This window comes from Asparagus officinalis, chromosome 7 (genome assembly GCF_001876935.1).
Source record: "Asparagus officinalis chromosome 7, Aspof.V1, whole genome shotgun sequence".
Classification (NCBI taxonomy): Eukaryota; Viridiplantae; Streptophyta; class Magnoliopsida; order Asparagales; family Asparagaceae; genus Asparagus; species Asparagus officinalis.
Genome location: NC_033800.1, coordinates 29,910,182 through 29,932,048, shown reverse-complemented (window position 1 = coordinate 29,932,048; position 21,867 = coordinate 29,910,182). Strand labels below are relative to the sequence as shown.

General features: G+C 38.2%; 2 protein-coding genes and 1 long non-coding RNA gene across 3 annotated transcripts; all 3 read left to right on the top strand.

Annotated features, from left to right (window-relative positions):
- On the top strand, positions 710 to 2,665 carry LOC109846903. The gene is made up of 2 exons (XM_020416142.1): positions 710 to 1,967; positions 2,049 to 2,665. The coding sequence occupies exons 1-2, from the start codon at positions 710 to 712 to the stop codon at positions 2,663 to 2,665; spliced, it is 1,875 nt and encodes a 624-aa protein (XP_020271731.1).
- On the top strand, positions 4,827 to 5,124 carry LOC109851078. Its single transcript, XR_002249675.1, has 3 exons — positions 4,827 to 4,841; positions 4,923 to 4,982; positions 5,090 to 5,124. It is a non-coding gene; the product is annotated as an uncharacterized LOC109851078 (long non-coding RNA).
- On the top strand, positions 5,427 to 7,158 carry LOC109846902. The gene is made up of 7 exons (XM_020416141.1): positions 5,427 to 5,484; positions 5,551 to 5,792; positions 5,886 to 6,098; positions 6,178 to 6,285; positions 6,406 to 6,510; positions 6,614 to 6,743; positions 7,133 to 7,158. The coding sequence occupies exons 1-7, from the start codon at positions 5,427 to 5,429 to the stop codon at positions 7,156 to 7,158; spliced, it is 882 nt and encodes a 293-aa protein (XP_020271730.1).

The window sequence follows — 21,867 nt, the reverse complement described above, 5'->3', positions numbered from 1 at the left end:
TGATATATAACGCAATATTATATAATAATGTGTTATATATCCAATTTAGGTAAAAAATATAACGTTAACCCTAGACCCCCGTCCAATAATTACAGCAAATTCTTTGAGGTTATAATATAAGATGAACGAGTTAGGAATATAGTAATTTATCGTTCACTTAATATTATAATAGAGATGAATTGGTATAGAAATTTGTAATTATTGGATCTGTCCTTCTCGGACGGGTTAGGAATATAGTAGTGCATATATCCAACTTTGTATACTTTGTATGATTTCATTTCTTAAAAATTTTGGCAGCTCGTACCTGTTGTTCTCCGTGTACAATAAGCGTATGTTGTTCTGCGTTTTGATATGTTGTCAGTGCGCATAACAACATCCGCACAGTGTACAGGGAGAACAGCGGGTAGGTGCTGCCGAAATTTTTAAGAAATGAAATCATACAGCGGGTAGGTGCTGCCGAAATTTTTAAGAAATGAAATCATACAAAGTATATGAAGTTGGATGTAAGCGCTATTATATTCTTAATGGGATAGAAGCCTTCCTATGACAGCCGTTAGAGTGTTCTAATTAGTCTCCATACCTTAATAAGTTTCATCCACATACCTTAATGCCGATACTTAAATGCAACAATGTATGTTTTGAATAGTTTAAAATTTTTGGGTATACTATCTATTCTCAAATAGAGTTTCTAAATATATATTATCTACAGATGAGGAATATTCCTGACAAGTCATGGATAGATATCCCTAGGAGTGAACGGTTTCGTGTTCAACGTTATGTCGATGGATGTGAAGCCTTCATGAAGTATGCCGAAATGAACCCAAAATATTTAAGTAGCGGTGCAATGTACTGCCCCTGTTATAGGTGTAAGAATATGAAGCTGAAAAATAAAGATGAAATACGAAGTCACTTAGCAAGCTCTGGTTTTTACGAGGAATATAAATACTGGTCCTATCACGGTGAAGGTTGTACTGAAGATGAAGTCCCGGATGTGCATGTCAATACTAGTCATGATGTCAGGATAGATGATACAGAAGTAAATTTACAAACTGATATCGGACCCGACCATACCGAATACGATATTAACAATGACAATGAAGATGATATCATAGTTGATGTCCAAGATGCTCATGCTCCAGAGGACTTAGATCGTATAATGAAACTACTAGAGGATAGTGAAAAGGATCTGTATGAGGGTTGCACCGACTACTCCAGATTTTCATTTATCTTGGAGCTTTTACATATTAAGAGCCTTAGTGGAATGGCAAATACTTATTTCGAAATGCTTCTTGATTTGCTGCGGAAGGTAGTTCCAGGAGGAGAACGTAGCATTCCTAAAACAACTTATGCGGCAAAGCAAATAGTTTCCGATTTGGGGCTTGATTACAATAAGATTGATGCGTGTCCCAATGATTGTATTCTCTACTACAAGGATAATAAAGACCTTCAGGCATGCCCTACATGTGGAGTTTCTCGATGGAAACAACAAACCCGCTCTTCAACAAGGCAGCCAACAGAGTCAATGTACCAGCGGAGCAGGATTCCAGCTAAGGTGCTTCACCATTTCCCGTTAGTTTCCAGATTGCAACGTCTGTATATGAACAAAGACACCGCTAAGAACATGAGGTGGCACAAAGAAGTCCGTATAGATGATGGTAAGCTGAGACATCCAGCTGATGCAGAGGCTTGGAAGCATATTGATAAGACTTTTCCCAATTTCGCTCGTGAATGCAGAAATGTCAGACTTGGGCTTTCGAGCGACGGATTCAATCCGTTCGGGGTTATGAGTTCAGGTTGGTCTACATGGCCAGTTGTCTTAATGCCATATAATTTACCCCCACTGCTTTGTATGAAACAACCGTATATGATACTCTCATTACTGATACCGGGTAAGCATGCACCGGGTAATGATATTGATGTCTACTTAGAGCCCTTAATTGATGAGCTAAAACAGTTATGGTCAGAGGGTATGTTGATATATGATGCCCATGCTAAAGAGTCATTTAGACTTCGTGCTATCCTAATGTGGACAATTAATGATTTTCCAGCTTATGCTAATCTTTCTGGTTGGTCGACAAAAGGCAAGTTTGCTTGTCCAGTATGTGGCCCAGAATTTGAAGGCCTTCACTTACCATATAGTCGAAAGTGTTGTTATTGGTTCAATAGGAGATGGTTGCCCTCGGGGCACAAATACAGAAAATTGAGCAATAAATTTGACGGCACTGTTGAGACTAGGAATAAACCACGTCAAATGACCGGTGCTGATATTGTTAAGTTGCTTGAGCATCTACCTAAAATTAGATTTGGTAAGAACCGATACTCTAAGTATGACTCACTCAAAGCTAGAGGCTCCTGCAAAAAGAAAAAGACACTGAAGAGGAAGAGAGCATTCCAACGGGCACATGTTGATAATGGAGTTGATAAATTACCAAAGGGATGGAGTAAATTCAGTATCTTCTTCCAGCTACCATATTGGCAAAAGCTTAAAATCAGGCATAACTTGGATGTCATGCATATTGAGAAAAATGTTTGTGACAACATAGTTTCAACCCTCCTTCAAGATCCTAATAAGTCAAAGGATGACCTAAGGGCTCGTCAAGACTTAGCTGCATTGAATATTCGAGAAGATTTGCAAGCACAAGATGTTGGACTTAAAAAAACATAAGCCTTCCTCTCGTGTTACGATGTCGACAGAGCAGATGCAGAGCTTTTGTGAAGTCCTGAAATCAGTAAAATCACCGGATGGGTATTCAACTAATATATCAAATAATGTCCAGGTGCAGGAGAGGAAGCTCTTAGGCCTAAAGACCCATGATTATCACGTTCTTCTACATCAATTGCTCCCGGTTGCATTGCGTAATAATATGGAGAAAGAAGCATCGAAAATTATTATGGAGTATTGTGGGTTCTTCAGAAAATTGTGCTCGAAAGTTATAGATGTGAAGGAATTTAAAAAGCTTGAAACAGAAATATCAATAATTTTATGCAACCTGGAGTTAATATTTCCTCCTTCCTTTTTCACGGTCATGGTCCATGTTACTCAACATCTAGCTAGCGAGGCAATCATTGCGGGTCCTGTATCTTACCGTTGGATGTACCCAATTGAGAGGTTAGGGACTTCACCCAGTGCATTAATTTCATATGCAATGTATACAGCTAATATTTGTCCTTTTCGTGATTTTCTTTAGATTAGATATTTGTAGTTCATAAAATTTTAATTATTGTAGATATTTGGGGTTTATGAAGCGTCTAGTTCGCAATCGAGCGCGACCAGAGGGTTCTATGGCTGAAGGTTACGTGACAAGCGAATGTCATACGTTTGCATCACGTTATATGCGCAATCACGTACAAGCTGATCAGCCCCCAACTAAGGAGAAGAAACTCGTAAAATATCCAAGATCTGACTTGGAGCAGGTTCATGCATATGTATTGAATAATCTTGACATTTTCAGTAATTATCGAAGGTAATGTACATTAATTTAGGCATAGGATGACACTTGTATTATTTACATTCATTGTACCAATACAATCTCATTGTTGTATAAATAGGCGACATTTGGAGAAGCTTAACAATGAAATAACAGGCAGGAGTGCAGCACATGATATCCAAAAAAAACACATCAAAGATTTTCCCGATTGGTTCAGAACCGATGTAAGTAGTGTAGAAGTAGTATTTTATTTTTTATTTTTAAATTTTTAACCAAACTCGGAGATCATTTTATTCAATTGACCCCTGACATAGGTTGATAAAGACGTTCTTGCTGGTGCCGTAATCTCTGAGGATATTTTAGTTCACACACAATGTCCTTACTATGAAGTGAGACGATATAGTGAACACATCATTAATGGGAGATATTTTAGTTCACACACAATGTCCTTACTATGAAGTGAGACGATATAGTGAACACATCATTAATGGGTATAAGTTTAAAACAGTGGCGACCGATGATAAGAGGGTAACGCAAAATAGTGGGGTCATGGTCTGTTTTGCTCAGGAATGTTTTTCTAGCATAAGAGATCAAAACCCAGTTGAAGCTGACATCTTATATTATGGCCAGTTGGAAGATATTGTAGAGATAATTTACGGCTATGGTAAAAAAAGTCAGCGTAATTATTGCATGTTTAAGGTTCGTTAGAGTCCTGCCAAACCGTGCAAGGATCATTATGGGTTTACACTAGTAAACCTCGACAAATAGATATATCTAAATGAGAAGTTCATATTCGCAGAACAGGCAGACCAGTGCTTTTATGTGAAAGACCCAAAGGTTACCGCCGATTGGGTCGTGCTTTACAAGGAGCCAAGATCTATTGTCCTCCCTAATAATAATGCCGATAGTGATGAGGACAATGAACCAATTGGTTCTTCTGATGATATTTGGCAGAATTTCTCTTACCCTCAGAATGTCATGCTTGATATGACAGATGCGGAGGTTCAGGCTGACAACCCAATTTTAGTCAGGGATAGAGAACCAAAGGCAGATGTGCAACTAGAATCAACTACTAGTAGACGAAAGTAGGCAACGTTAAATATAGCCCGAACAATACAAACAATACCTCGTTCAATACGAAAATAGCAAGTTGTAGAAGGTATATCATGTATGTCATTTTGTGCGCGAATGTTTTTTAAATGTTTAATTGCCACAAATGTTTATCTTGTGAATTAGTAGGCAAATATTTCATATTGAACTCTCCTAATTCCATGTTACAGATGAAGAAGTCGAGGTTATTCGATCGATCGCGTGATCGGTCACGATCTACGAGCCTAGGCTCAGAACAGCTTCAGGAGGCCCCAGGCTCAGAACAGCTTCTGGAGGCACACATTTCATCACATACGGATATAGGTATGAATTTCAATTATCTTTGTACAACTCAAAGTAGACATATGAAACATCATTTAGGCTAAGTTCTTTTTATATGGGTAGATGATGCGGAATTATCGGGTCGTCTACGGGACACAACTCTAGCATTCTCGCCTCATATAGGTATTAATCATATATGTGTTTGTAGTATTTATCTAATCATATTTAAAGTCCAGCTTTTGTATTTAAAATCTATTGTATGTTAGCAATATTAATTTTTATTTGCATAGATAATTTGGCAGGCATTGATTATTCTTCACCCAGGCCGATTGATTCACATGCAGAGCCCTCCCACACTACAGATAATGGTATCGCAATATATTTATTTTTGCTTTGCATCTCAATATATGCAATGATCCTTCAACTTTCTCGTATTGATTATCTTCTTTAATCATTGTAGAGGGTTCTTGGACACCATCGTCTTCGCAACATACGCAGGGGGCCGAGTTGCGGGCATGGACCCCTGATATCCCCCATCTACCATTGCCTCCAGAGTCGATCATATCAAAGACTAATGCTTTGAAGTATCATCCACTTGCACTTAAAAGGCTAGATGAACTAAAGCATATGATCATTGTTAGAAAGAAAGTTGCAACCGAAGCGAGGGATAGAGAAGTGGCGAGAGGTAAATTTAATAATTTTGTTTCTAGGTTTTCGCCTTTTCATCACTTAACTTCTGTTGTCAATGTAGGGGCAAAGCGAGATGCAACTGGACCGGGAGGACGTGGTGGAAGCAAGCCTGATTCCAAACAGGCACCGAGAGGCTTTCGGGGAATTCTTCAGTGGGTTGATAACTTGCCGATCGGCCCGTGGTCAAAAAAATTTAATAACTACATCGGCGTTTTAGTACGGCGGGTCCAAGTCATAAACCCGTACTTCAAATTCAAGGAGCTTCCCTGGTCCGCATACGAGGATATATGGAGAGAGTTGATGGTATATGATCATTACTTCTTTAATTTTCATATTGATATAGAATACGTTTACAAAATGCTTAGATATCTTATATTTTTACATGCAAAACTGTAGAAATTCTATTGTCTTGAGGACTACCCTGGGGCGTGGCACTATGTTTTCAATATCAAAGTTGAGGTCGTGCTCAAACAGTGGCGACATGAGCTGAAGATATCAACATATGATAAATATACCCAAGATTGGCAGAGATTTTTAAATCTCGATGAGAGGGTGGATCTCGATCATTTCACGGCTCTTCTTTTTTATTGGGATACCGAGTCCGCACAGGTATGAGTACATTATCAGGTTGCGTACAATAAGCGTATATTGTAAATGCAATTCATTTTTAACACCCTTTTTTTTGTAGGATAAATCTAAGAAGGGCTCGACGAACCAACATAGCAAGCGCAAGCTTGACCACCACTTGGGATCGATGTCCTTTGCCAATCTTGAGTATAGATATTGTCGAGACACGATATAATATTTAAAGTTGATGTATTCACATGATAACACCTTCAATTTGACCAAACTCTTCGACATTTCCTATTATATTTTGTAGGGGAAGCCGATAATGCCTTCCTATTATATTTTGTAGGGGAAGCCGATAATGCCGATCAATTTGAAGGCAAAGTTAGCTTACGGCATCTTTCACTCAACATATAAAGATGAAGAGAAGATTAAAGAAAACATGGTGTTGGTGGTAATTATTTTTCAACAAATATAAAATAATAACTATTACGTTGTTGTACATTTAATTAATTAAGAGTTTAAACTTTTGTACCTTGAAATCATTATTTGTTTAGGATAATATTGCTGCCGCGTCGAAGGATGCAGCACTACGTTCTACCCAAGAAGCTGCTGATGACCCTCATGTTTTGTCAAGAGAGGAAAATAATGCTATTGCAATGAATGTGATGGGGTATAATAACCGGGGTAGATTACCATTGATGGGGGTTGGAGCTCAGCGGGGTACCTCCAGAAAATCATCCACAGCGTCCTCGACAACCTCGACTGCGACTACAGCATCAAACAGAACTCACACCACTTCTACAATTATGCGCGTCAATCGTTATCTGCGCGGTAAGATCGACCCTACATTACTCATGCAGATGACGACGGCTATGTGTTCAGATTTGCCTCCATCCCCTACTAGCGACGATGTTTTTAGACACATCGTTTTATGCTTGTCCGGGAAGATTTCAGCTGAATTATTTGGAGAAGTTTTGGACCAAATAGATTTAGACGCTGGTGCACAGGTAAATTAATAATATGTCTTATATTGTTAAATTTCATTCTCTAAATGTAAATCTATTTATTTTCAGGCTGGACTTGCTGGAGGAAGCAGTAGTGGCATGCAGAGGAGGGAACTTGACGATGATGATGACTCTTGATTTTATGAGGTAAGTTAGTTAATTGTATGTGTGTATGTGTATGTAGAGACAAGTTTAATAATCATCCACGAGAACTTTAATATGCTTGGTTCTTTATATTGGTACTAGTAGTGAACCCAACTTGGTGAGTTTTTAGGCAAGATCGGTATTCTTGTAATTATATGTATGTTGGTCATATATATACGTGATGTAAGTTTTTCATGTAATTAGCTAGCTAGCTAGCTAGCTGCTAATGGTGAAGTGCAAGATCTTTTTCTAATCAATATTGCTGCTAAATATTGTTGGCTACAAGCTATATATTTGCTTAGTTGTATAAAATCTTATTCATGTTATATATGGTCATCAATAAGCAAGAACCTAGCTGTGTGTGTATATATATATTATATATTATATATAATATATATATATATATATATATATATATATATATATATATATATATATATATATAACATATATATATATATATATATATATATATAATATATATATATAAATAAAGAGCCGACTCAGGCGACGTCCTTAGGCGATTTTGGGCGACTCAGCGATTTTGGTGTCTCTCCGATATGGCTTCGGCCATACCAGAGCCGGAGAAGTCTTCAGGTTCAGGGATTCTTAGACCTCCCCTCAATCCAATAGGAACTACCGCAGCAAGGGAGGAGAGAAATCAAGAATGGATCAATGTCATTTCTCGTAAAAATAAATATCGGAGTTTCCCAAAATCTAATTCTAGATTTAATGGAAATCTCCGTAATGATATAATTGAAATGAATAAGGATCCTGGTCGGATTCAAGCAGTGTCAAAAGATTTAGGTAACCAATCTTCTCGTCAGGATGCGGGTATCTGGAAATTCAAATCTGTTGGCTCCACATCATGGAAAGATATTTGTTCAATGGGTCGTGAGGTAAATCAAAATTGTTCTCTGCAATACTTCCCTCCTTCTATTGACAGTAATGGAATTCAATATGCTTCTATCCCTAGATCTGAGATTCTTCTCAATGTTGACAAATGGAATAACACTTTGATCGGTTATGTTCTTGGGGATAAACCATTCTATTCTCATTTAAAAGGTTGTGTTGCTCGTCTATGGAAACTATCATGTTCTCTTGATATATATTCTCGTGAAAATGGTTTCTTTTTCTTCAAATTTGGCAGCAATGAAGAACTAAACAGAGTTCTTAATGGGGGACCTTGGTTATTTGATGGCAGGTTAATAATCTTAAAAAAATGGTCTGAGAACATTGATTTAGAGAGAGAGCTTCTTACCTCGGTTCCTGTTTGGGTTAGACTCCCTTCGTTACATCTCAAACTTTGGTCAAATAATATTATTGGACGAATTGCAAGTCTTGTTGGTAAACCTCTTTATATTGACAAAGCAACAGCTACGGGTGAAAGATTAGCCTTCGCTAGATGTTTTGTCGAAATCTCATCTAAAGCAAAGCTTCCAAAAACTGTAAAGTTAGATTTGGGAAATGGAGAATGGTTAGAAACTGCAGTGGAGTATGAATGGATTCCCCCAAAATGCAGCAAATGCCAAAATTTTGGACATGTAGAGTATCAATGTCCGGTTACTCTAGTTGATAAATGGATTCCTAAAACAACTAATAATGGAGCTGATAACATAGACTCGGGATCAACTGATGTACTAGCCTATTTATATGACAAAGAGCATGCAGGGTCTGATATTAATGATACTCAGTCAATTAAAACTGTTTTTACTGGAGGTGTAATTAATAACATTCAGATTCATGAGTCTGTTTCTACAATTGCTGATGTTGATATGTCTGATATGTCAGAGAAGTTAATACATGATGATGCTACTACTACTGCAGTTAATCAGGAAGATGCTACTAATAATGTTATTATAACAGAATCTGAAATTTTCTTGAATCATGATTTGGGGAATAAAGATATTGCATTACAAGTTACAAATAATAGTCACATTACAAAGGAGCTAGTTATGCAAGGGAATTACAAAGATAATTCAGATTCAAGGAATGAGAAGTCTCTGACTAAGAAGATGAATGTTGCTAATCCAGGAATCTCTGAATTTGTTGTTGGGGTTCCTCCAGATTCTTCTGTTCCAATCACTGTAAGTATTCATTCTGATCAAGCCAAGCAAAATACAGCATTTATTGATACTATGCAAACTGATGGTGAACAAGTTAATAAATCAGATATAGATTTTCCTATTGCCATTGATAATCCAGAATGGCTAAATGAGAAAAGTCAGCTGCTGATGAAAAAGAAATCCCAATTTAAAATCAATAAAGACACTTCTTTAGGCCCAAAAAGAGTTACCAGGGCCACTTCAAATAATATCTCATGACTATGTTGTGTTGGAATGTCAGAGGCATGAACAAGGCTAGTAGGAGAAGAGATATTCAAAGACATATTCACTCTTTCAAACCAAGTGTGGTTGGCTTGTTAGAGACCAAAGTTAAGTCATCAAAATCTCACAGGATCACCAAATGTATCCCTCCTCTTTGGTCATATTGCAACAATTATATTGCTTCTAATAGAGGAAGAATTTGGGTGGCATGGGATGCTATATGGAGAGGAGATGTACTATCTGTCACTTTGCAACAAATCACAATTAACCTTCATAATAAGGGAGGTTTCAACTTAATCTTGAGTGTCATCTATGGTGAGAATACTGAAACAACCAGAACTGATTTATGGTCTGATATTAGAAATATTCATGAACAATACCACACTATGCCATGGTTATTAGTGGGAGACTTTAATGTCTGTAGATTCTCATCCGAAAAAATTGGTGGTTCTCACCTGACAATTAAGAAACTTCAGGAGTTTAATGATTGTATAAATCTCTGTGGCCTTTCTGATATCAAAAGCAATGGTTCAACTTGGACTTGGCACAATAAACAACAAGGAATACACAGAATCTATGGTAAACTGGACAGAGCTCTTGGAAATTCTAAGTTGATTGATCTGTTTCCTCAAGTTTTTACGGAGTATAGAACTACATCATCAATTGATCATACTCCGGTTCTTATCCATCTCCGACCCAACATAAACTCTGGTCCTAAGCCTTTCAGATTTTTCAACTACTGGATGCAATGTCAAGGTTTTGCTGATGTTATAAAGAATGTTTGGGGAAAACAGTTTACAGTTTCTCCTATGTTTATATTGGTCTAAATTAAAAGAACTAAAGTCAGCTCTGAAAATCTGGTCTAAGTTTTCTAATGTATCCACAACAGCAAATATTATGAAGTTATCAAAGCAGCTGGAATTCATTCAAAAAGAGTTAAATAAGGATATGAATAATGAGAGTTTACAAGATACAGAAACTACTCTGTGTTATGAGCTTGATGGCTGGCTAGGTAAGGAAGAGGAGGAATTGAGGCAAAAAAGTAGACAGCTATGGCTTCAGCAAGGGGATAGAAACAATCGTTTCTTTTATAATGCTATCAAACAAAGAAATTCTACAAATAACATCAGATATTTGATTGGCAAAGATGGTTCTCAACTCTCTTCTGTTGAACATATTAAACTCACTGCTCCTGTTTTCTATGAAGATCTTTTCAACCAAACATCCTATTGGAATGTGTTTCCTAAGTTAACAGTGAAGAGAATTCTCACAGATGCAGCAAAGCAATGGTTAGTTCAGGAAGTAAATTACAAGGAAATTAAAACAGCTCTTTTCCAAATGCCTCCAGATAAAGCACCAGGTCCTGACGGTTTCAATCCTTATTTCTATCAACAAAACTGGGATATTATCAAAGGGGATGTTATAGTAGCAGTAAAATCCTTCTTCTCTTCAGGTAAGATGCTCAAACAAATTAATCATACTTTCATCACACTTGTACCAAAATCAAAAGAAGCCACATCCATTCATGAGTATAGACCTATCTCTTGCTGTAATGTTATCTACAAAATTATTACTAAGATCCTGAGCAATAGGCTTAAATTGGTGATGGGTGAATTGATTTCTAAGAATCAACATGCTTTTCTCAAAGGGAGACATATTGGTGATTGTTCTTTACTAGCTCATGAACTGCTTAGGGATTTCAATAAGAAACATGGAAAAAGAGCTTGTCTGAAGATTGATCTGCACAAAGCATTTGATAGTATCAACAGAGAATTTGTTTATTATATCATGCATCGGATGGGTTTTCCAGTTAAATGGATTGAATGGATCAAAGAATGCATCTCTACTCCTTCTTTCTCTGTCCTTCTGAATGGCTCCTCCACTGGTTTTTTCCAAAGTAATAGAGGTATAAGACAGGGAGATCCTCTATCTCCATATATCTTTGTTTTAGTTATGGAATTCTGGTCAATTGGCATGGAACTTGCTACTATTTCAAGAAATATTCAAAGTTTCCATAAGCATCAGGATCTTCAAATCTCTCATATCTTATTTGCGGATGACATGTTGGTTTTTTGTAGAGCAAATAAAAAGTCTTTTGAAGGTATTAACAATTTGCTATCATCTATGGAATTGATTACTGGATTGAAAATAAATAGGAGCAAAAGTAAAATTTTCTTCAGTAAAGGATGCATTAACAAAGGTGAATTAAGCTCTATTGTGGGAATTTCAAGAGGAAAATTGCCTATGAAATACTTGGGATTACCTTTATCTGTTAACTATCCAAAATCGAAAGATTTTCTCCCCTTAGTTGACAAAATCAGAAGTAGAATTGAAGGATGGATGACAACAACCTTATCATTTGCTGGGAAAGTTGAGCTAATAAAATCAATCCTATATAGTACCTCTGCCTACTGGTTTTTTGTATTTAACTTCCCTCAATCAGTTGTTAAAAATCTGGAATCTATATTTGCAAATTTCTTGTGGAATGGAAAGCTTCATGCTATTAACTGGAAAGATATCTGTCGACCAAAAAAAGAAGGTGGATTTGGACTGAGAAAAATTGATGATTTATGTCAAGTTGCGGCATTAAAGTTGATATGGAGATTACTTACTTCTACTGATTCACTCTGGGCAAACTGGATGCATAGCAGATATATTAAAGGAGAAAATTTTTGGAATGCTACTGCTAATATTCTGGACTCTGGTACTTGGAAGCATTTATCACATACAAAAAGTATAGCTCTGGAATGCATTAGAAAATCCATAGGCAATGGTGAATCAACTTCTATATGGTTTGATCCTTGGATTCATGAAGGAAGAGTTGTTGATCAAATACATTCTCTAGCACCTCAACAAACTGGAACTAGCAATTGGACAGTATCTCGCCTTATTCATAACTCCCAATGGAACATTAGAATTCCTTGCTTAATTCCCCTGCTACCTTCTATTGCTAACATATCTATTACAGGTCAAAAGGATTGCTGGAAATGGTTGCCTAATGGTAACGGAATATTTACTTTTTATTCAGCTTGGAATCACATACGAAACTCTGGGGATATATTTGAACTCTACAATGTGGTATGGTTTCCTTCTTCAAATCCAAGAATGTCTTATTGTTTGCTCAAAGCTTTATATAACAGATTGACAACCAGAGACAGACTATTTAATTTTGGAATCCCGACTTCGGAAATCTGTGTACTCTGCAATATAGAGAAGGAATCTAGAGATCACCTTTATTTCCATTGCCAATTCTCGGGTTTTATCTGGAAACTTTGCAAGCTTAAACTGCAGTTGAGCGACATAGATGTCAAAGACCTGAACACTGAAGCTCAAAACATCCAAAGTAAATTCAAGTTGAAAGATAAATCTTACATTTTGGCAAGATTAGCGCTGAATTCTACTGTCTGGCATGTGTGGCAGGAAAGGAACAGAAGGATTTTTCAGAATCAAAAATTGCACAAGATCTTGGTTTTCAGGAGAATATCACACCCCCTACTGTCCTCTGAAGTCGTCGTTTTAGTTTTCTCTCCTTTTTTTTTAAATGTGTGCGGCGGAACAGGGATGGGAAAAAGAAGAATAGGCTGGTAGAAAATGAAATAGGGTTTTGGGTATATATGATGGTCGTTTTTTAGTAATAGACTCTCTAACAAATTTTGTATAGGGAGAGGTTCAAATGCAAACCTCACTATCCTAAAAACTAAAAACCTATCCACTCCGTTGGATTGAGATTCATTCAATGGCTGAGATTATAAGACAATTAATGCTGCATAAGGGTAATCAGGTAAATTTATCAGCTTCCAAAGAGAGGTAATTAATGTGACTGTTGAGTTCCCCAAAAGTCACACCTCTCTCGTACACCCCCCATCTTTCTCTCTCTCCATCTCTTCTTATTCAGACCATCACCACCGCACCCATCAACTCCTATCAAGCGCCGACCGTCGCCTCCCATGAGCTCGACCTGTGCCGCCTCCAGCTCGCCGCCGCTCCCCCACCGCCCTCGCCTGAGCTCGTCCCCACCCTTGGCTGCACCGAACTCCTCCCCAAGCCGCCCTCCTCTCTCGTCGCCCACCTCCAGCGCCACCCATCGGCCGTCCTCATGGCCATCACCACCTCCGAGCTCCGCCATCTCGAACCAAATCCCCGCCTCCGACCTCGCCCTCATCCCCTCCCACCACGTCAGCTCCGACAGCAGCGCCTCCACGTCCAGCTACCGCCGCTCCAACCTCCTCGACGACCTCCGCCATCTCGATTCACAGCAGTGAATCTGGATTCACATCAGTGAATCTCGATTCACATCAGTGAATCTCGATTCACCGCAGTGAATCCAGATTCACTGAGTGAAACGGTTAGGATGGTTTTTAGTGAATCCATAAGTTTCTTATTCTTTTTGTTTTTTATTTTTGCAGATTTGCTATTGTTTGATAACGAGTTTCAGTTCACTGAATCTGGATTCAATTTAGTGAATCTGGATTCACTCGCGGCTTCGGTTCGTCAGAGCGGCTTCGGTTCGTCGGAGGGAGCTCAGGGGCAGTGGAGTTGGAGGAGCTCGGTGAGGAGTTAGTGGTGTTTGTGGTGGTGAGAGAGAGGAAGAGAGAGGGGGCTGGTTCAAGCTTTTGGGAAATGGAGGAGAGAGAGAGGAGAACGTGAGAGGAAATTTGTCTATAATGTAAGAGAGAGTATTAAAGGACGTGTATTAAATTTGTATCATTGTTCCAATGTAATCAGTCACCATTAATGCAATGAATTGTTCCAATTTTACCCTTTTCACATTAATGCAGTGTATTAAATTTGTCTATATTTACAATTCTGCCATCGAAATCTAGGCCATTGGATTAGATAGATTTGAGGGTTAGGATAGGTTTTTAGTTCTCTAGGTTTTTATTAGAACCTCTCCCTATATATATATATGATGTTCACGCACAGAGAGTATTTTGAGGTTTCATTAACAACTCTACATCTATTTACAGGCTCACTCTGAAAGCCAAATACTAAACATTATGGCACACTTCAATCACATGCTCACACACACAGATATATATAAATTGGCACTTAAACTGATCTTATTACCTTAAAATTAGCTTAATGACTATCTTAATGACACTTCAATCACATTAATTGCATCAAACAACCAAGGGAACGGCTGATGCTGAGCTAGAAAAAGTTACACAACCGAGTTGAAGCATCAGTACGCTTTACTGTTCACTTCAACTTTATGTACATTCTTTGCTTAATTTTAGTCATTATTTGTCATGCAATCACTGAGAACACGAGGCAAAAGATATAATAAGATAAGCTTAAATTCCAGCATATGATACATCCTAAGCATAATACATGAAAATAAACTAGGGAAAAGGAGAGCTACAAAAGGCTTTTTGTTTCCATTACACCCCATGACAACAATATAGAATCATGTAAGTATCAGGCATTTCATTTTTTTTTAATAAACTACAAACCTAAAGGAAAGAAAAACAAAAGCAAAAGAGAGTTGAACATAACCGTGATGACCAAAAGAGAAGCGTGTTGTAGTTACAGTTTTTATCTTTTGCAACTAAAACAAGACTTATTGTTAAGACATGTGATTAAGGATTTGTTTATCTGGTGGTGGGCTTAATGTGGCTTGACATATGATATATCCAACATTAGTAAGCATACTTCTAAATTTAGGAATATATATATCATATTCTTAAAAATAATGTCACCTTCTTTTATCTTGCAGGTGCATGTGTTTCTTTGAGCATCTCTAGAGAAAATAATGCTCGTGGACCTGGATATCGTCGTCGTGTTTTTAAATCATGTGTGTTGATTGAGTTGTGTTGAGACCAAAAACAACTTTCTTTGTGTTGAGCCCAAAACAAACATTGAGTTGATTGAGAGTTGTGTTGCAAATTTATATGCATATATGTGGATGATTATAAGTTGGAAGAGTTAAGACAGAGATGATATGTATGACTTTGTTGTGACAGAGATTTCATGTGATTTTATTGTGTGACTTTGTGTGATTTTATTGTGTGACTTTGTTGTGATTTCATGTGTGACTTTGTTGTGATTTTATTGTTGATTATATATGTGATTTTTATTGTTTAAGATATATATGTGATTGTTATTGTTGATTTGTAAAGTGGATTACAGGTATACAGCCAATTACGAAACTACAAAACATTGGATTATACAGGTATAAGGCTAGACGGAATTTTTACATCCCAGACGGAAATATCCGTCTGGGATGTCAAATCGTGTTGGTTGCCATTAGATATCCCAGACGGAATTTTCCGTCTGGGTAAGTTATTCCAGACGGAAATAAATTCCGTCTGGATTAGTTAATACAGACGGAAAATTCCGTCTGGGATGTTTATAATCCCAGACGGGAAATTCCGTCTGTATTAACTAATCCAGACGGAATTTTCCGTCTGAGATATTGAGTATCTCAGACGGAAAATTCCGTCTGTATTAGTTAATACAGACGGAATTATTGCAGACGGAAAATTCCGTCTGGATTACTTATCTTAGACGGAATAAATCCGTCTGGAATGAATTGTAGACGGTTTTTTTTCCGTCTGGAATTTTCCGTCTATAATACATTACAGACGGAATTTCCGTCTAGAATAAGTTATTCTAGACGGAAACAAACTAGACCCGTACTCCAGACGGAATTCCGTCTGGAATACTTTTTCTAGACGGAATCTAGGTTATTCCAGACGAAATTTTCTGTCTGGAATGCGTCGTTTTGTACCAGTGCTTGTTATTAATTTTAATTGGCATAAAATCAGATTAGATTAGCATAAGACCCTAATCACCCCCCCTCTAGGGTCTAACATTGGCTTCTTCCAAGGATTGCCTATATATACCCAACTACCCCCATTTAATTCAGAACCAACTTTACAAGAGAAAATTAATTGGGCTTGTGTTCTTGAGTTTAAAAGAGCTTCAAGTTTCATATTTCCCAAATTTGTTTTCACACTTGCAAATTCCACATCCCAAGCTTCAATTGGAATCTCTTCTCCTTGCCATAGGGCTGCTATAAAGAGAGGTTCTTTTTGTTATTTATAACGTGTGGAGAGTAAGATCTTGTGGAGATCTATTGTGTGGTTGTGAGATCTCAAGAGGAGATGGTGTTAGCCATTATGTTTTGATGATGATTTACAACCACCATTATCGGTACTAATTGCTTGTTGAGTGGTATTATAGTTAATATATATATCAAGCTTGTTAGTACCACTTATGGAGGATTGGATGGAATATGAGCTACAACGATGATATCCAAAGGAGGAGGAGGCATAGTGATGAAGTAATATTTAATCAAGAACAATAAACGCAATAAGAAACTTCATCAACTCAAGCAATATCAAGACTCAAGAAATATATTTCTTTGTGAGAGATATTTATTGTTTTTATTTTCTCTCTAGTGCTAGAATATAGGCAAGTAGTTGTAGATTTCACTTGAAGCTATTAGGATATCACACACACGTTTTCATACTTATATTTTTGAGCGTTTTGACAAAATATCATTTTTCACAAGTATGAGGACCTATTCAAAAAATTACTTTTCTAAACAGTTTGTTTTTAGTGTTAAAAGCAATTTACAAAGTTACACAATTTTTAGAAGTCATTTTAGTATTTTTACAGATTTTTAAAGAGTCAAAACTACTTTCTAAATGCCGTATCTGTTGTGTCAGTTCGCGATCGTCCGTCACGATCGACCGCGTCCTTGTTCTTGTCTTAGTAGCTAGCAGAGTCTTTCGCGGTCGACCGCCATGGTCGACCGCCATGAGTCCAGAGACTTTCGCGGTCGATCGTGACGGTCGACCGTCAGTCTGAAAAATCCTACGGTCGACCGTCAATGTTTCTGGAAATTTTCTCGGTTTTGTAAGTAGCTCGCGGTCTACCGCGAAAATTCTACGGTCAACCGCCGTTCACCCCAACGGACGTTTTAGTACAGTTTTCTAAAATGATTTTTTACGAGATTGTGTGGGATTTGGGTATGGGCTTTGGCTGCAGTGTTTTCTCCTATTTAAACCCCTTTACCCCTCTTCTTCAACCTGTCCCAAGCAATTTGAAAAATCAGAGTTTTGTTTTACTGAGAGCCAAATTTTCAAACATGTTTTCTCTATTTTTCAAGTTCACATCCCAAGCTTCAGTGTAATCTTTCTCATTGCCATAGGGACACTATAAAGAGAAAGTTTACACTATTTTCTACTGTTGTGAGCTTGATCTTGTAGAGATCAACTATGTGGGAGTGAGATCTTGTGGTGATCAACTGTGTAGTTGTGAGATCTTATAGAGATCGTTGTGTAGAAGAAGTTTCGGCTTTCAAACCGAGTTGTGTAGTGGTTTCTCCTCGAGAGTGGGGAGTGGGGACGTAGGTCAACGGGTCGAACCTCGTTAACACATCGCGCGTCACTTGGATAACGATTTCTAACTCTATCTCTTTTACTTTGGTTGTTCATTTTGTGGTGTATTGCTTGTCTTATTTTTTATTGCATAATTATTATCTTAAGACCCTAATCACCCCCCCGTCTAGGGTCTAACAGATCATTGTGTAGAAGTTCCGACTTTCAAACTGGATTGTGATAGTGAAATTCTCCTAGAGAGTGAGGAGCGGGAACGTAGGTCGGAGGACCGAACCTCGTGAACATATCACATGTCACAATTGGCTAACTATTTCCTAACTCATCTCTCTTATTTTGTTTTCGCATTTTATTTTGTGGAAAATTGCATTGTCTATTTTAATTGTATATTTATTGCCTCATAACCCTATTTACCCCCACTCTAGGGACCAATAATTGCCTACTATAACTGAGATCAAACAACGTGCACTTGCTGTCATATTCAAGGTACTGTTTTCGTCAAAAGTTGACTTTGTCATGGAATTCATTATATCTTCTATCGATTATAATAAATTCAAAAAAGAGATAGCCTTTTTATAAGACTCCTTTTACACAACAAAAGGAAAAATTACAACTCTTGAGAAACAAACGCAGGATCGTTGTTTGGATCGCTGCTTGCGTGGGATCTTTGCCTGTGCCGGGAGCGCTTTGACTCGTGGACCACCAAATCACAGATTCTGATTGAATCGTGAGGGGTTTAATGATTCTTCCTTCATTTATCGAAGTGAGAATTTGAAACGATATCTTATCAAAGTAAGATAGTCGTTCTTCTTGAAATCAAGTCAAAGCTCGAATCTCAAGGGATTGCCGGAAGCTCAAGAACTCTGCTCTGTCTGCTCTGAAGTGCTCAAAATGATCAGTCCCCCTCAAAAATGGCCTTCGGGGGGTATTTATAACCCCTAGGAACAGTTGGAGGAAAACAAGCTCACGAGACAGCATTTGCTGTCTCGGCTGCTGGCAGTTTTCGCTGTAACTGCCTTCCCACGTTTCAAACTCCGTTATTTTGGCAGTTATCAACGTGATTCTCGCCCACGACGTTTCCCACGTTCTTGAACAGTTAGTGGCCACGTGTTGGCAGTTATGCAAAGTAGTTTTGACCCTCTGAGAGCTGTCTCACGTGCGAGACAGTAAATTCTGTCTCACACAGCGAGACAGTAAAGACTGTCGACTGTCTCGCGTGCGAGACAGTCTATACTTGTGTTCTTTTTGACATTTTGGATGACTTCCTTTTGAGCTGTGTTTGGATATCTCTCAGCATTTTTTGACGCCTACAGGTACTAGTCTTCTTGCCTCGGGCAATCGTCATTGCGCCCTTTGAGGTCTTCCAATCATCTCCATGGAAGGTTGTAGTGTATCCTTCACCAGCCAACTGGTCTACAGATATTAAGTTCTTTCTCAGGTCGGGAATATATCTGACATCCTTCATCTCCCATACTGACCCGTTTAACTTAATTTTTACTACACCTTTGCCCACAATAACACACGGTTGATCATCACCAAGGTATATATATCCAAGATTTCTGGGAATATGCTTCTCGAATAATTCTTTTTGAGAAGTAGCATGGAACAACGCTCCTGAATCTAACACCCAAAATCCCTCCTTGCTCTCAAAAGAGCATATCAAAGCGTCGTCTCCTCCTGAGGTGGAAGTGACAATCACCTCTGCCTTCGTCTCCTTCTTCTTCTGTGCACTCTTGCACTGATTCTTGTAATGCCCGGTCTTTCCATAATTCCAACACTCGATAGCCTTCGAGCTATTGCTTGGATTCCTTGATTTGGACCTCCTGTCCTTTGATCTACCTCTGTAGTTTGATTTGCCTTGTCCGTTCCCTCTAGTTAAATTTCTACCTCTTGACTCTGTATGCAATACTAAAGAAGTTGTAGCTTCACCCGACTCTCTCCGTCGGATCTTCTCACTGAGAACCAGATCACGAACGTCGTCAAACTTCAGCTTGTTGCTTCCCGATGATCTACTCACAGCCGTGACTGTAGCGTTCCAGCCTTCTGGTAGGGAAAAAAAAGGATCAATGCTCGCACTTCCTCATCAAACTCAATTTCAACTGAACTCAATTGGGTTGTGACCGTGTTGAGTTCATTGAGGTGTTGTGCTACTGACGCGCCTTCCGCCATTCTCAGATTGAATAACCGCCGTATCAAATAAACTTTGTTCATGGCTGATGGCTTCTCATACATATTTGAGAGTGCTGTTATAAGACCCGCCATGGTCTTCTCCTTTGCTATGTTAAACGCAACATTGCGGGTCAACATCAATCTGATAACACTGAGGGCTTATCTGTCTAGAAGGTTTCACTCATCCTCCTTCATAGACTCCGGCTTCTTCCCTGAGAGAGGTTGATATAGATTTTTCTCATACAGATAATCCTCTATCTATATTTTCCAGAATCCGAAATCTGATCCATCAAACTTCTCTAATCTCACATTTCCTTCATCTGCGACCATCGCTCCTACTTGAATCTAACTTCCTCTAAATCATTTCAGGCTCTGATATCTGTTGTTAGGAATTTTATGCCGAAACCCCTAAAGAGCAGAAATGTAGTATAGAGAAAATACACCAAGATTTAACGAGGTTCAGTAATTGCCTACGTCCTCGGAAGTCACATAGTAAATTTTTTATTAATCAAATAAGAAATTACAAACTTAGAGCAGATCTCAAACTAAGTTCTCTCAATAAATGCTAATTTATTACTGTAACTACAGTAACAAATTCCCTTCTTAAATACCCCCTCTTAATTCTCTCTTCCCTTTTATCTCCCCTCAAAAGATTCCTCAAATTTCTGAGATTTGGAGGAATGGAAGAAAAAACGACAGAGGAGAAAACGCCACCGTTGAAAATCTCGAGGAGAAGAACACGCAAAGCCTCGGACTTAGGATTTCCCTTTTATAGGGAAACCCTAGCTGAGCTGTCGACAGGCTGTCGACAACCTAAATCCGCCACGAGCTCTCCTGGTTGGAGCTCGCCTACTTCAAACTCGCATGCAGCACTTCGTCCTCGCCTGTAAAGACCCCGAGTTCGCCTAAAGTAGTCGAGCTCGCCTGAACTTCGCCAACTTCGCCTGATCGCGTCGTCCTCGTCTGGACTTTGCCTACTCGAGCTCACCAGAGTTGAGGTCGCCTCGAGCTGGAGGAGGTCGCGTGCAAGGTTTGATTCTTCACTCAAATCCAACAATTAGTGCAATGATATTTTGTATTTCCTATATTGTGTTTGTTAAATTATAATTAGGAAAAGATAAATACATTAATAATTTGTAGGAAGAAGTTGCAGCAAATAGTGCAGCCACTTTGAAGAAGGCAAAACGCTTATTTAAAGAAAATTTAAAATTTAAAATTAAATGCCGCATCATCAATAACAATTCCCTAATTCAAATCTAGAAAAAATTTATGTAGTTTTTGCACAACTTTTTTCAACCAAACATTGAAATTGCACTGAAAATATATTTCCACACTAAACAGGAAAAAAAAGAAACCCAAAAAAGAATTGAAAGTTAATTTTGTACACCAAATACTACATACTACCGCAACATTTGCTGCGATTTATTTTTATAGCAAACCAAACAACTACTAATCACCCTAAATTCAATGATCTCCTCGCTACTTATCGAAATCCAAATAGAACCCAAATTCAAACACAAAAAGTGAGGGGGGAAAGTCCATGCAATTGACCTCTATCACAAACAGCTCATCCAGAAGCGTGACAGGGGCCCACTTTCTGGGGCGCACCTCCATTTAGCTAGAGCCGGCTCTAGAAGAGTGCAGCATGTTCGCCTGCACAGGGCCCCCGAATTTTGAAGGCCCTAATTTTCTTAATTTATATTTATATATAGAGAGAGAGCAAATATGGACCGTCCATTTCACAAACCCCTTAATCTCAACCGTCCATGTCAAAACCTCTTCTTCAAAAGCAACCAATCTTCACAAATCAGATCTGGCC